A 16,971-nucleotide genomic window follows, 5' to 3' on the forward strand; every position below is an offset into this window, starting at 1 on the left:
GTTCCCGTGCATACACTTCTCATCCTGGTTGATCTGTCGAAATGTGTTAAGAGTGAGTGAGTGAGTTTAGTTTTACGCCGCACTCAGCAATATTCCAGCTATATGGCGGCGGTCTGTAAATAATCGAGTCTGGACCAGACAATCCAGTGATCAACAGCATGAGCATCGATCTGCTCAATTGGGAACCGATACATGTGTCAACCAAGTCAGCGAGCCTGACCACCCGATCCCGTTAGTCGCCTCTTAGGACAAGCATAGTCGCCTTTTGTGGCAAGCATGGGTTGCTGAAAACATATTCTACCCCGGATCTTCACGGGTTAAATGTGTTAAGACGTATATGTTGCCATGCACAATAGCACGGTAGCTCATCTAAAAAGACGATCCAAAAAAGAAAAACCATATAACTGCTGATGACAAGTGTAAGCCGGAAACAACTAAAGTTTTGTTTGTTTGTTTGTTTGTTTGTTGTTTAACGCTTAACATTTCAGCTATATGGGGGTGGTTTGTTAATAATTAGGTCTGAATCAAATAATCCAGTGATCAGCAGCATGAGCAATCTCGGCAATTGGGAACATACAATGGCATGTTTCAACCAAGTCAGGGAGCCTGATCAGCCGATCCCGTTAGCTGCCTTTTACGACAAGCGTGGGTTACTGAAGACCAATACTTTCAAACTAAAGTAATGGCATTTTCACACACCTTTCATTGCCTAGTTACTAGGAGGTAAAGTTTTAAAGTTCAAGATATTTTTAAAAGTGGCAGTGTTTCAGGTGTATATGTCCATATATGTCACAGTAGAAGGAGCAAAGAGACCACATACACACAATTCCGATGACAAAGTGTGAACTTATTTGTAAAACAAGCATTTAAATTTCAGATGTCAGTGACAAGGCTGTCATCTGGTTTTATTTTGTTAGTACATGTTTATTTGTAGAAAGTGGGGTACACGAAGTTCGTGATCATAACTACCAGTTGTCGGACTTCTTCTGGAGAGTCTCTGTGGCTGAGTGGGTTTACTGGAATCACGAAGAGGTTTCACGGGCTCATAATTATGCTGTTAATGTTCATTCTGCACATATTACACTCAACAGCTTAGAAATTATAAAGACCACGACATAGCAAGCGAAATAAGTCCAATTTTGACTGACTGTTATCTTATTACCTGTCATTCACTTTGATATAAGTATGCTTGCTTGCTGAATGATTTTCAACGCATTAAATCAATACTTATCTGCAGGCTTCTTCACAACTGGTAAGGCCTAACATTAAAACGTTATATGTGTACATAGGATAACTGATATCTCCTGTGTGTTTCTTTTCGCTTTAAAGCATTTTAAAAAAAACATTACCACGTATATTTATCATCTCCGGTGCAATAAGAATTCTGTTTGTCGGAATTATGGCTCTGTAGAGCTAGAATGTTATTGTTATCTTTAACAGGCGATGTTGTGTATAGCTTCCTGCTAATGTCAAGCTGCAGGCGGGGTAACAACAATTTCCATCTTTTAATGTATTTTGATATGAATTGACCAAAGGACAGAACCACTGACCCTGTGCTCTCCGGCCAACGCCTTATCCAAATCATTTTCATTGTGAAGGAAAATATTACGCATCAACAGAAAATTATACTTGCTGCACATAGAGATTTTTTTATCAAAGTGATAAAGAAAAATGGCCCTTACACAATTCCCTGATTGATAAATGGGCGACCCCTTAGCCGCTGAGATAACCACGGTTCATAGATGTGAGGAATACCATACGTCCCTTTCATAGAATAGGTTTTCAGAAACCCATGCTTCTTCTCAGAGGCGACTAATGGGATAAAGTGGTCAGACTCGCTGACTTGGGCCTCCCTTTTCACAAAGCACTAAGGTGATCGTAAGTCACCAAGGTAACCTCAGTGCAGTGTTAAAGAATGTGAGTTAAGGTTAACCTTAGAAAAGGTTGCTTCGTGAAAGGAGCCCCTGGTTGATGCCGAATCGTATCCAGTTGCGTAGATCGTAGCTCATCATCTCAGTCATAAGATCGTTACACCATGAGTCGATTACTTACAGACCACTGGAATTTTGACTAGTGCGGCGTTGAACATACAATCAAAACGAGTACTTCCCAGTATCAGTAGAAGTTCGAGAGCTCGGTAACCCAATGCCACCCCTGTTTAGGTCTATGCCACCCCGTTTAGGTCTATCCAGTCACACTGGCGATAATACATATCCTTTAAGATCATACAAGTAATAAGTTGACATCATTTGTTTATTTATTTTAATTCTGAAGATATTTACACAGATGTCATAGACAAGATAAACATCGATTAACAGCACTTGTTATGTACTCGTCTTAGGCAGGTACTTGTTTAAGTGTTCCAGGATTCTCCTCCACGAATCCTCCTGGGCAACAGCGTGTCCCTCAGTCTCTCCTCCCCACAGCATCAGTATCTCTGTGAAGAAAAGATTGTGTCGTGACAAGATGGATGGTTTTGTTGTATAACGCCGCACTCAGCAATATTCTAGCTATATGGTAGAGGTCTGCAAATAATCGAGTCTGGACAGAAGATCCAGTGATCAACGGCATGAGTGAGTGAGTGAGTTTAGTTTTACGCCGCATTCAGCAAGATTCCAGTTATATGGCGGCGGTCTGTAAATCGAGTCTGGACCAGACAATCCAGTGATCATCAGCGTGAGCATCGATCTACATAAATGGGAACCGATGACATGTGTCAACCAAGCCAGCGAGCCTGACCACCCGATCCCGTTAGTCGCCTCTTACGACAAGTATAGGCTGCCGAAGACGGGTGGATCTTCACGGGTGGCAAGATGGATGTATATTATGTGGCCATTGAGCTGATATTTTTCTTCTCTAATACCTTTATCACTAGTTGACAGAGAGGTCTAAAGATCTATATTCCATTCATAATCAGAAAACATTTTGGCCATAACCTAAATAGTGCAATAAATCAATAGCTAAATTCCATAATTTACAAGTGTAGTATTTGTAATAATACAACGTCTGATGTTTTCGAGTTCCTTGTCCATTTAACCTTAACCAACGCCAGCATTTACTGTGGTACCCCAGGCACGTAGCAAGCAAATCTTTTTCGTGTAAGCCCGATAGGTTGCAAAGCTTTATATTTCGATAGTATTGAGGGCTTGCGCAACCTTTTAGCAACAATCATACGTAAGCCCGGGCTATTTTTGTAATGGTAGCTGCGCCCCTGCCCACGTTTCTAGGATGTCTCCTCACCGGAACTGATCATCCCGATTTCCGGTCCCGACCTATCAAAATACGCTGAAAGATGCGTGTTGTTATCTTGAATGGCGCCAATCAATAGTGGAATTAACAAGGACTGGTCAGCTCGAAGGGCTGTCACTATGAAACCGTCTTTCTACCTGGCTATCACAGGTAGAACACAGGCACGGTGTTAAATCACATCACAACACATACCAGTACTCCTAAGTAAAAACCTTCTAAGACCTCTAACATACTTGGATTACCTCCTACTCCACGTTGACTCACCGTGAAATGACTGAACAACTGCTCAAAACGTTGTTAAATCACTCCTTGACATACACCTAACTTCGTTTGTAAAACCTAAAAAGCATGTTAAAGATAACAACACAAAAATGGTACAAAAACACATATCATAGGTCCACTCATATTCTCGTAACATGTCGCCCTCACCAAACTGTTCGTCCAGGTAGCAAGCCCGACATAAAGGTGTATAAGGTGGTTCAATCAGATGGCCCGCTCCAGGATAGAACACGCTCTGGATCGTATGCCTCTTGTCCACGGGGATCTTCATCTCCATCTCTTTGTATACCGATGACGGCAGGGCAACGTCGTCTTCGGCGATGATGGACAGAATTTTCACACCGTGACGCCATACCTGTAGATTTTTACAGGCGAGACATGTAATGCATGTGGGAAACCGAACCATGGCCTCTTTATAAGACAAGCGTACACTGCACTAACACTAAGATGCTTAAGTATACTTTCTGCACAATACACACTGTATGTATGACGAAGACGCTTAAAAATACTTTCTGCACAATACACGCTGTATGTATGACGAAGGTGCTTAAGTGTACTTTCTACACAATACACGCTGTATGTATGACGAAGGTGCTTAAGTATACTTTCTGCAAAATACACGCTGTGTGTATGACGAAGGTGCTTGAGTATACTTTCTGCACAATACACGCTGTATGTATCACGAAGGTGCTTAAGTGTACTTTTGCACAATACACGCTGTATGTATGACGAAGGTGCTGTGACTATACTTTCTGCACAATACACGCTGTATGTATATAACGAAGGTGCTTAAGTGTACTTTCTGCACAATACATGCTGTATGTATAACAAAGGTGCTTAAGTGTACTTTCTCTGCACAATACACGCTGTATTTGCTTATGACGAAGGTATGTATGTATGACGAAGGTTTGACTATACTTTCTGCACAATGCACGCTGTATGTATGACGAAGGTGCTTAAGTATACTTTCTATAAAATACACACTGTATGTATGACGAAGGTGCTTAAGTGTACTTTCTATAAAATACACACTGTATGTGCTGACGAAGGTGCTAAAGTATACTTTCTGCACAATACATACACTGTATGTATGACGAAGGTGCTTAAGTGTACTTTCTGCACAATACACGCTGTATGTATGACGAAGGTGCTTAAGTGTACTTTCTGAACAATACACGCTGTATGTATGACGAAGGTGCTAAAGTAAACTTTCTATAAAATACACACTGTATGTATCACGAAGGTGCTTAAGTGTACTTTCTGCACAATACACGCTGTATGTATGACGAAGGTGCTTACAGTATACTTTCTGCACAATGCACGCTGTATATGTATGACGAAGGTGCTTAACTGTACTTTCTGCACAATACATGCTGTATGTATGAACGAAGGTGCTGAAGGTGTAAGTGTACTTTCTGCACAATACATGCTGTATGTAGGACGAAGGTGCTTAAGTATACTTTCTGCACAATACACGCTGTATGTATGACGAAGGTGCTTAAGTATACTTTCTGCACAATGCACGCTGTATGTATGACGAAGGTGCTTAAGTGTACTTTCTGCACAATACATGCTGTATGTATGACGAAGGTGCTGATGACGAAATGGTGCTTGACTATGTACTTTCTGCACATAATATAGTAATGCACGCCTTAAGTATGTATACACACTGATGTGATGAAGGTGCTTAAGTATACTTTCTTCACAATACATGCTCTATGTATGATGAAGGTGCTTAAGTATACTTTCTGCACAATACACACTGTATCATGAAGGTGCTTTAATGTACTTTCTGCACAATACACACATTTCTACCGCTGTATAAAGTTTGTTTAGTACGAAGACGCTAGGCTATTGTGTCAACATGTACCCACCGGGAGTACTGGAACATCGTCGCCGTTGAAGTCGATGGTGGATGAAAAATACACATCGTCAATAACTTTAATTTTTGGTCTGAAAAGAAATATTAGATATCGACTGTGAAGCAGGTCTTTGTGAAGGTCAAACCATGTTTTGTGAGTGAAGTGAGTGTGTGCGTGCGTGAGTGATTGAGTGTGTAGTTTTACGCCGCTTTTAGACATATTCTAACAATATCACGGCGGGGACACCAGAAATGGGCCTCACGCATTGTACCCATGTGGGCAATCGAACCCGGGTCTTTTCAACACCGCCCCTTTTCAACGAAAAAAGAATTAAAGATACAATAACTTCGTAACAGTAAAAAATACATGCTTCATTCCTACTGACTTCATGGAACTTTGCAGTCTAAATACTGAACTGAATATGTTGTATAGTATATTCAGCTATATTACACCCGTCAAAAGAGGGTCTGTTAATGCCATTGTCCACCAAACAGGTGAAACAGGTAATCGATTGTGCAAAATAGAGAGTTGCCTCTAGTTGTAAAATCCAGGTAACATGTAAGCGTTGGTCTGTGTATGTTATATTCCAGTTACTGCCTTTCACGTCCAAATACCTGTGAAGATACCAGTTAGGATTGATCTTCAGTAACCCATGCTTGTCGTAAGAGGCGAATAAAGGGATCGGGTGGTCAGGCTCGCTGTCTGGGTTGACACATGTCATCGTATCTCAGTTGCGTAGATCGATGCTCATGCTGTTGAACACTGGATTGTCTGGTCCAGTCCCGAATATATACAGACCGCCGCCATATAGCTGGAATATTGCTGAGTGCGGCGTAAAACTAAACTCACTCACTCACTCATGTCCAAATACTGTTACTAAGAGACACCGTTAATTTGTTTTTGACGACAGGCACTGGGGATGATTGTGTCCCTTATTTTGGCAGACAATCCAGTTGCAAAAGTCTACGTTAGTACTACTAGAGCAGCTGATTGAAACTTACTTTTCATATTAAATACTTTACATACGTACGGGTATCCTGGTATAAATTGTCTTTTTAAACCTTGGTCTTTGATTGGAGCGAACAGAGATCCGTTTACCGATACTGTCGCCTTTACCTGAAGATCAAAAAGAGAGGGTTTTTTGTTAGTGACAGAAATGAGGGGAATATGTCCAAACGACCAATCGCACATGATAGCAGGGAGTTCCCCGTGCATACACTTCTCATCCTGGTTGATCTGTCGAAATGTGTTAAGAGTGAGTGAGTGAGTTTAGTTTTACGCCGCACTCAGCAATATTCCAGCTATATGGCGGCGGTCTGTAAATAATCGAGTCTGGACCAGACAATCCAGTGATCAACAGCATGAGCATCGATCTGCTCAATTGGGAACCGATACATGTGTCAACCAAGTCAGCGAGCCTGACCACCCGATCCCGTTAGTCGCCTCTTAGGACAAGCATAGTCGCCTTTTGTGGCAAGCATGGGTTGCTGAAAACATATTCTACCCCGGATCTTCACGGGTTAAATGTGTTAAGACGTATATGTTGCCATGCACAATAGCACGGTAGCTCATCTAAAAAGACGATCCAAAAAAGAAAAACCATATAACTGCTGATGACAAGTGTAAGCCGGAAACAACTAAAGTTTTGTTTGTTTGTTTGTTTGTTTGTTGTTTAACGCTTAACATTTCAGCTATATGGGGGTGGTTTGTTAATAATTAGGTCTGAATCAAATAATCCAGTGATCAGCAGCATGAGCAATCTCGGCAATTGGGAACATACAATGGCATGTTTCAACCAAGTCAGGGAGCCTGATCAGCCGATCCCGTTAGCTGCCTTTTACGACAAGCGTGGGTTACTGAAGACCAATACTTTCAAACTAAAGTAATGGCATTTTCACACACCTTTCATTGCCTAGTTACTAGGAGGTAAAGTTTTAAAGTTCAAGATATTTTTAAAAAGTGGCAGTGTTTCAGGTGTATATGTCCATATATGTCACAGTAGAAGGAGCAAGAGACCACATACACACAATTCCGATGACAAAGTGTGAACTTATTTGTAAAACAAGCATTTGAATTTCAGATGTCAGTGACAAGGCTGTCATCTGGTTTTATTTTGTTAGTACATGTTTATTTGTAGAAAAGAAACAAAACGTTTATAATACAAGTATATTGTACTTCATGCAAAGAAAACAATCCGTACCTTTGGACAGAATGATGCCAGCATGTTGGCGATGCCACCTCCGAGAGAAGTGCCAACAACACCGATGCCGCCAGGGGCTGCTTGTCCGTGCTGACTCAGCCATTCTGCAGCTTCCTAGTCACACAAGTTATAATGGAATTGTCAATATAGCCTGTCTTACTGTCCCTAAACCACACTACTTTCCCTTTCTGCAATGTTAAAGCTCTAAATGAAGAAAGTTTAGATTTCCTGAGGTTCAGAATATCACTGGGTCTCCTTATCAATTTAAATTGAATTATTGTTTGTTTCTTTTAAAAATACATATATTCATAGACTCAGCGTTAGTCTGTTGCCAGTACAACCTCATCAATATCTACGCGGAATGTGTGGTGTAAAGGTGACTTCGTTCGTTGTTTGACCGGCTGAGTAGTTCGTTGTGTGGCTGGTTGAGTGTTCGATTGAGTGTTTGGTTGAGTGTGAGTATTTGAGTGGCTGAGGGGTTAAATGTATGAGTGAGTTGTTGGGTGTTTGAATGAGTGGCTGAATGGGTGGTTGCGTATCAGTTTTTGAGTGCTGTTGGGTGGATGAAGTGAGTGGCTGTGTTGGATTGAGGGAGGATAGAAAACACGACTAGATCAAGGTTTCCTGTAAGTTTAGAGGAGACAAATCAGTGGTTAACAGCGCCGATAAGCGCCAGCAGACTAGTAGGACACAATAAGACACTTAACACATTGTGATTAGCTGTTTCCCATTTTAGTCCCTTCTCACGGAATGCATGGATGCTGAAAACAGGGAATTCCCTTAAGTTTTCGGGCCTGTTGATTGAAATGTAAGGATAAAAGTGTGACGAGTCAGTCGGCGTCCATTTCGGTCGTACAAGCTGGTACAGGTGCATACGCTACACCAGCCACCACTCAGTGGCAATTATCGTCGATATTTACAGTCCGTTTGAGTCAGAAACGGACCGATGAATTGCAAATTTTATCATTGTACAAAATTGCCACATAAATATAAATAGTACACATGTTTATCATTTACTAATACCCAACAGCTTTCTTATATTTGAAAATTTTCCGGACTCCACCAAAAAAAGTTCTTTAAGAAACTATCATTAAACTTTTGACACAGTTCACTATTTGTTACGAGGGAGGAGTGCAGGGAAAGGGACAGCCAGGTGTGCGAAAAGGATGGAGACGGCAGAGCACAGGATAATGAATCAATAAATTGGTGGGCACTTGTGCACGTGCTTCTCTAACACCTGGCTGTCCCTTTCTCTGCACTCCTCCCTCGTAACAAATAGTGAACTGTGTCAAAATTTTAATGACAGTTTCTTAAAGAACTTTTTTGGCGGAGTCCGGAAAATTTTCAAATATAAGAAAGCTGTTGGGTATTAGTAAATGATAAACATGTGTACTATTTATATTTATGTGGCAATTTTGTACAATGATAAAATTTGCAATTCATCGATCCGTTTCTGACTCAAACGGACTGTACGGAAGATACGGTCTTTTCAGGCCCAAGTGTACCGCGTAACTCATATCAGTATGAAGTACATAACTGTAACCACATCCGCACTCCCAGATCTGAAACTCCGAGTCTGAAGGAATGATCGGTGAAGGGAATTATAATCATGAGCCACTAAAACAAGCGATCTTTGACAACGTATACCCATGTGGGCGATTTTCTAATATGATAAGACCATACAAAAACCGACTCTGACTGGCTTACGTCATATAGCTCTGCGTCATGCATTAGTTGTCATTAAGCAACTTCAATTGTACTTTGGGCCACTGTGCCTCAACTATTTAATAAAACCTGCTTGTATGTCGTTAAACAACAAACACACCAACAAACGAACTGTCTCACCTGGAAATAACTGTCTCACCTGGAAATAACCATATTCAAGTTCGTCAAAGTCGTTGGGAAGGCCGTCGTATCCCAAGTAGGCCAGTGCAAATGTAAGAAATCCCTGGAGGCGAGAAGGGCCGCCCGAAACTCAAACAGACCACCTGTACCTCCAAACATGTCAAGGACCGCGGGAATGGCCCATCGCCTTAAACAGTACGTATTGCAATTTTGTTGATGTTAGGATTATAGAAACGTACGTTTGTACGTGAACATGTGATTACGCATTTCAGAAAACTGTTATAAGTACTATAATCGTTTCGTCTTTAGTCATGGAAGAACAGTTAAGAATCCTCGATTTGGGTGTATACTATCATATTATGAATGTTTGAGTGAATAGGTAGAAATAGATATTTTAAACGGACCCCTGTTTATCCACTCACCGTCTGTTTTGACAAAATTGTCAAGGTGAGGCAAAATGGAAAATAACGTAGGCACACTGAGACATAAAACTTGCATACCCTACTCAGACATATGACAATGACTCCAAGCAGACCGATCCTTGTTTTATCTTCAGTCCTATAGGTATGCTAACACGGTGTCAGATCTGTTTATGTGTTTTACATTTACGAAGCCATTAAATATACAAAATTAGTCTCACTACGCTCTTACTCAATCCCTGTAATGTAATAGGTTCCATATTCGATTCCTTTAGTGCAATATTTTCAAAATGTGGCTTTATAAAAAAAATAAGAGACTAGTATAAAATGTTACTTCATCAAATACATGTCTGTTAACATGATTCACAAAGAACTAGACAAAGCCTTTGCCACTGGTCAGCAAATAGCAAACAGTCGTATATTCATATTGCATATTTACCTGAAGGAACAAACAGAGTTCCTCGTATTCGCCCAATTTTGATGGGGAATCTTTGCACTCCTTTGCTTATGTACCTCCGTCTCACGTGTGTTGCAGCTATTACTCCTGACGTGTTACTTGCTGATTGGATGGATTCAAGGTCCAAATGACTTGATTGGACCGATATGGTGACATCGTATGGAACTGTGACGTCTATATTCAGTAGGCGCGTTGTCCTTCTGTGTTTCATTGATGGCACCATGGACCAGAAAAGTCCCATAGGTTCAACACCTGAAACGTTGTTATTTACTATTATCAACAAATTGTTCATGGCACTCTTTTGTAAACTGTCAGTTCGTAAGTACTAGGTTTGGTCCTTCATAGTCCTATACATGTTTTTCAAAGTTCAAATAAGTGTTTTTGGGAAGTACATATTCACAAATGGTAGGAGTTTAATTAAACAGAATACTAACTTTGCCAGCGGAACTGCTACAAAGAAAAAAGACATCGTAGGTATACTGCTATAACTATAATAAATGAAAAAATGCCTTATTTTTAATATGTATATTTATATACACTATAGATTCCTATTACGCCTCTTTTAGTTATGATTAAATAATCAGCTTGACGTTGCCCAGTCACAATAACGCGATGTAGAGGGACACTGACATATTAGATGGTTGAGAAAGGTGGACATGGAAACCAAATACTTGGCAAATAGAAAGTCTTGTAAAAACTCCGCTGTAGATCTGGATGTTGCCAAGTGACGTATACTCACCCATATAGGACCCGCCTTGACTTGAATGGACTGTTGTATCCACATGACCAGTTTCATCAGCTGTATAGTGTGCGCAGGACACAAACTCCTTTTTGCCCCCACTCAGAAGAGCAGAAAGAGTCATCTTCTGATGACGCTGAAGGCCTGATACTCTGATCGCCACAGGTTCATCTATCAAGGCATCGGACGGTTCTACGGTCAGAGTTAGGGGTGAAACATTCAACGCTAACGATCTTGAAATGACTTGAAGGCGACGGATAGATTTGCAACGGATCAGACTGCAACCGCCTGCCATGTTTAGCAAGAAGCGCTTGTAGAGATGGCAGTTTTTTTTCTGAAAACGGTAAAACAGAATTTTTGGCATCCTGTTGGTCTTTTTAGGAAATTAGGAGACTATTCTAAGAAAATGCTGAACGCGCTGTATACAAGTTCTCGTATAACCGAAATAACTGGATTTTAAACAAAATGAAAATTCAAACTGTATGCCTTGAAGAAATGAAGGAAACATTCTGGCACAAATTTCAGCCTCCAAATAGAAATCTGCAATCAGACTGACTGACTGACTGAGTTTAGTTTTACGCCGCTTTCAGCAATATTCCAGCAATATCACGGCGGGGGACACCAGAAATGGGCTTAACACATTGTGCCCATGTGGGGAATCGAACCCGAGTCTTCGGCGTGACGAGCCAACGCTTTAACCACTAGGCTACCCCACACCCCTCTGCAATCAGATCTCACTTCATTAATATGTATTCAGATACAGTTGGTTAATACATACATTACCTGAAATATAATTCTATCACGGCTTTGTGGGATATCAAATTCTGATTGGTTAATTACTGACCACGATCGATCTTAAACCTAAATGAAATGAATTACACGGACCGTTGAACCTGCGTATGAATACATAGCTCTCGCTCACCCTATTGTTTGTAAACAAACATGTCGTCAGAATTGGACATCGGCGATTTTCACCTCTACCGGGTGTTTGGACACAACGCCGATTTGTCTGCAGCACAAAAAAATAGTACTCTACCATCCTCCAGACCGACAGTGAAAGCACAAATCCTAACCTGAAGCCTTTGGTCTCCGTTGTGGTTTCAGTAGTAACCCCTCCACTGACCAAGTCCCACACCCACTCCTGGAAACACGGCCTGTCACGCCTCTGTGCCTTTGCGCGCTAGAATGGATATCAATCTTTCTGTTTCATTGTTGCGGTCCATTAGCTTGTGATGTAAAGCCGGTAAATGTTTGATTTAATAGGGCACTGATTAGGGCTCTCACGAGTACTCGGGTACTCGGGGCCGAGTCGGGTAAAGCAGGACTCGAGTCCAATTGAATGGACTCGAGGACTCGCAGGGGAGATACCTCTAAACATCTCATGCAATCAAGATGGATGATCGTGAGAAAAAATCCAATGTCTGGACGCATTTTTATCTTGATTTAGTGGCCAAAATACGAAATGCCGTCTTTGTGGCGTTCCCCTTAGTTACGCAAGCATTTGTCCTGTAAGCACCCACAATAAGCACTGTAGACAGAAAACCAGCTCAACAAGCAACGCTGGGGCAGTTTGGTAAGTTTGATAGCAAAAGTCGCAAGCCTGTTGACAGGAAATGGTATGAAGGTATTACGCAAAAAGCAATGCTTGTGCGCGTTAAGGATATGCGACCATTAAGTCTTGTTAAAGGGGGAGGGTTTCAGGGCTTTCTGTGAACCATTGAACCCAAATTACCAGGTCCCATGTACTGCGACAATTCACAACTACCTCATAAAGTCGTATGAAGTTTGCAAGGAGAACAAAATATCAGTACCCAAAACAGTACCTGCCGTTGCCCTAACTACGGACGCGTGGACAAGCGTAGCCACTCACGGCTGTATCACTGTCCCTGCCCACTATACCTATGTTTGAACAACTTGTTTTCTACATAGATATTCAGTCGTTCTTATCCAGCGTATTTCTGTGTTACATATTCAACAATCAACACATACATACGCATTCAAAATAACATTCACACTTGGAGACCTATATCCTTAATAGTGAAAATTTTAATCACAATGAATACCATTGACGTGATCTCCGTTCAGCAGAGTTTCGGAAGAAGAAATACAGCGTAGTGTTCCTCAATAAATGGTTAGTCTTTAGTTTGAAACCAAACCGTTTTCACTATAAGAAGCCTCAAATAAACATCAATCCTGTTTTACATATTCTTTAAGTTCCATAGTCGATCTATCTTTACAAGATACTAGTATCTAATGCAGCACCAATCAATGAATGCTTTATCTATGAATCTTCCAGCTTTGGAACGTGTTTTGCCGTATTTTAACCGTGATTAAGGTTAATTGATTATGTGACTTATCGTCCAGGTGAATGTTTAAAAGTTGCTAATATGTCATAACTGCAACGACATATAAATATTAAATAATCTTGAAAGCGCAGTCAAACTTAAAACCAAAAGAAAAGAGAAGTAGATTGATTGGTTTCTTTTCCCGGACACATCCAATCATATTACAGCATTTACAGGCGTAATAAGGTATCACCGGCCCAGCTCATGAATGTTAATCACATAATTGATCGCGTAGAACTGAGTCACAGTGACACTTACGTTGCCTTCACATTCTGTTTGCAAATAAAAAAGGTAATAGTTACTTCCATTGAAATTGAATATCAATTGCTTTATTCAGGAACGTTTGGATTCACATATACATGTTGCATTATTCGTAGATTGGAAGTACGAACAGGTACGTGTATGCTTGAATGTTGGTTTCAGATAAGCATCCAAATTGTCGGGTACTCGGGTCCGAGTCGGGTCTGACACCTCGAGTACTCGAGTCCCAAATTTTGGACTCGTGAGAGCCCTAGCACTGATCCAGAACGATTAATGTTTCGCGCCAACAATCTAATGACGTCAGGTGGTCAGACCTGCTCCCTCGACCGTGACGGACACAGGGACTGGGCAGCTGTCCACCTTGGAGAATTTAAACAATAGGACAATAAGAACGATGAATGCCCATTAGATGTCGTTATTGGAAAGGTGTCGTCTCAGGACGCCGACCTTCCGATTTTCTACTAATCTCAGGACGCCGACCTGTGGTTTCCTTTGAAGGTTAGGTTCTGATTAGGCTTAATTAGCGTTGCGGATAATCTACTCTAGATGTTTTGATAAGGTCCACTCGTCGCACATATCACTTCCGGTTGATTGAAAAGTTTACAATAACACTTAGCAGAGTGCCAATATTGAACACTGTTCATATCTTTGGTATAAATATCTATGGAATGGCCAAAGGATTCACATTCGATTTCGAAATGGCAAATGCACCGCTCGATCAGAGATTCATCCCTACAGCTCGCGGCAGTCGTTACTTGGTTGTTGGCGGGTTCATGTACAGAGTCACCAGGAGAAAACGAGACTGGATATCTTGGATATGTACAGCAAAAGACTCATGAAGACCGCTGCCGACAACTCGGAGACTACATGACCAACTTCTGGGTGGAGGGAGATCTGCACATGGCGCAATGGAACCACCACAACACAGACGGGCCAAGAACAAACAACCACCCAGAAGGGTGGCATTCACGCCTGAAGAAATACGTCGGCAAGGCTCATCCAAACATTTTCGAGATTGTGTCGTTGCTGTCACGAGAACAGACCAACACCGAAAACAAGTTGGTCCAGTATGCGGCTGGCCAGAAGCGTCCGTCCAAGAAGAGGAAATACGGGGATTTGGAGCGACGACTGGATGACATTTGTCCCGAGCTTGAACAAGGAACACTGTCCGTGAGGCAGTTTGCTCGTTCTGCATCCCACCTATTGCATTTAAGTTAAAATCTGTGAAAAAATGCTATAGGAATTTACGATGTACATGTATTCATTAAAAATTCTAAAATCTGTCAACTGATAAAAATCTGTCATCTGTTGTCATCTTCTCATTAGGTGCGCTCTCATCCACATAATCCGGATTATCCTCTTCTAACAACTCTTTGATCCTGCATTGTCCTCGTAATCCATTCTTAATTGGCAAAATGTAACTAGTCTCAGGACGTCGACCCTTATATTTCACTCAACCGTAAAGTTTGGTCGAAAGGTCGGCGTTATGAGCCTGAACCATTGGAAAATATACCAGGTAGTTCTTGTCTGATTGCAATGAAGTATCCTAGCAGTGTAGGCTTTTACGGATTTTCTGATGAATGGTATGATAACTGACCCTATTTCTGTGTGTTTTAATCATGTCATGTAACAATGTGATGTCTATTGACATTTGATATTAAAACACGCATTTGATTTAATTGAATCCGTAAACTAAATCACCCCCACTTTGCCATTGCTAGAAAACTCTTAAAATTTACTTAAGGAAAAAGGTATGTACAATTTCTAACTTTAGTTCACAACAAATGCTTTTATGTATTTCTTATGCAACAACGAAGTTCGTTTGTATCCTCAAAACAGCGTAAGTTTTTTAGGCGATACAGCTATCACTACTCACTTGATGTAACCCATGTTTGGTGGTATAAACATACAATTGTTTATTTGTCATCATTCACTTGATGGTCAGTTAATATATTTATAACAGGTATAATAAAATTACGTCGCTTTTTCCCAGTAACATCACAGCTGAGAACACCAGAAATGGGCTTCACACATTGTACCCATGTGGGGAATCGAACCCGGGCCCACTGCGTGACGAGCGAACGCTACCCCACCGCCCTGTGTGGTATAGACAAAGATCGATACGGGTCTTCTGGTAATTGTGTCCTTGTAATTCACGTGCTGCTATAAATTTGAAGAAATGAAGATAAATATGTCACGTCTCAAGCTGTCAACTTCAATATAATGTTCAAATACATTAATGACAATGTAAGTTACTGGATGGAACGTTTTTTATTGTTTCTTCATATTGACCCAACTTTGCAGTTAACTGGAATATAATAAAAGTGTTCTACACAACTGAGAGAAATATTTCATATAAATATATATCTATTAAAGATTTCCGGGCAAAGATTTGCTGCAGCTGATAACAAGAATAACAGTTGTAAACAGCAAGTAATTTCGCAATCCGTTTTAGTTGCCAATTCCTATTTCATATATCAAGATTTAAACAACTGCCGCTGTATGTGCAAGAAAAATATGGAAGATAATCCATGTAAACTATGTAAGTTGCGAGATTAGCAAATCAATACATTACCAGGCAATTCACATTTCGTTTCATACAGTTCCGTATTTTCTATAAACCCATCGCCAGTTCTATTTCCGCTTATATCCCTCAACCTTTTCTGAGTGACAGATGATTATACTAATAACTGGCACTTCCATTCTCTACATCCCAGATTGTGAGACATATATATTTTTAAGTTTCCCTACGTTGCGACCCTAACTGCACCCAAACTGGGAATATACCCTCGGTATCGTGACCGCTCTCGGCAGGGAGAACCGTGCCTGCATAAACAGTTAACTTTTTTCAAGATGTAACATAAAACAAACAATGTTCGACTTACATAGATTCCCTTTGGCTTTGAGTCGTCCTCGAGAACAACTTCACCCAACCGTCGGATATGGATGAAACGCAACACGCTCATACATGTGATACTGCATTCCTGAGGCGCACTGGTGAAACTACGGCAGCCCGTTTGCGCCACAATTTGTAAACCGTGGCTATTCACACACATGCAAGCGTAACTGTGTCTGTGCTATCATTTAACACTAATAACTCATTCGTTCATCAACAGATTTTCTGTCCTCATGCCTTACATAGGCATAGGATCCGGGGATAGTTATGTCATCAGTGTGCTCATATGATAGCATACGTCTTATTATCACACATAATGTACCATTTTAAAACCATTTGGAAGTGACAAATATTGAAATTTAACAAGGAGTTTGACTGGATCGGATTGCAAAATGCGATACTTAATTCTTTGTTGTTTT

General features: G+C 40.9%; 1 protein-coding gene across 3 annotated transcripts; it reads right to left on the bottom strand.

The window, feature by feature from the left end:
- Positions 1–2,287: 2,287 nt before the first annotated feature.
- LOC124276134 (peroxisomal succinyl-coenzyme A thioesterase-like) lies at positions 2,288–16,699 on the bottom strand. 3 transcript variants are annotated; one of them, XM_046711807.1, is made up of 9 exons: positions 16,542–16,699; positions 11,051–11,384; positions 10,294–10,563; positions 9,455–9,622; positions 7,591–7,704; positions 6,421–6,506; positions 5,403–5,481; positions 3,679–3,883; positions 2,288–2,437 (listed from the first exon to the last, which is right to left on the bottom strand). In XM_046711807.1, the coding sequence occupies exons 5-9, from the start codon at positions 7,612–7,614 to the stop codon at positions 2,325–2,327; spliced, it is 507 nt and encodes a 168-aa protein (XP_046567763.1). In that variant the 5' UTR covers positions 7,615–7,704; positions 9,455–9,622; positions 10,294–10,563; positions 11,051–11,384; positions 16,542–16,699; the 3' UTR covers positions 2,288–2,324. The 3 variants fall into 3 exon arrangements, with proteins under 3 accessions (XP_046567763.1, XP_046567764.1, XP_046567762.1); XM_046711808.1 differs by lacking the exons at positions 9,455–9,622; positions 10,294–10,563; positions 11,051–11,384; positions 16,542–16,699 and having other exon boundaries at positions 7,591–8,498; XM_046711806.1 differs by lacking the exons at positions 2,288–2,437; positions 3,679–3,883; positions 5,403–5,481; positions 6,421–6,506 and having other exon boundaries at positions 7,614–7,704.
- Positions 16,700–16,971: the final 272 nt, after the last annotated feature.

The sequence above is a fragment of the Haliotis rubra genome, unplaced genomic scaffold (genome assembly GCF_003918875.1).
Source record: "Haliotis rubra isolate DU_JTF1 unplaced genomic scaffold, ASM391887v1 Scf206, whole genome shotgun sequence".
Classification (NCBI taxonomy): domain Eukaryota; kingdom Metazoa; phylum Mollusca; class Gastropoda; order Lepetellida; family Haliotidae; genus Haliotis; species Haliotis rubra.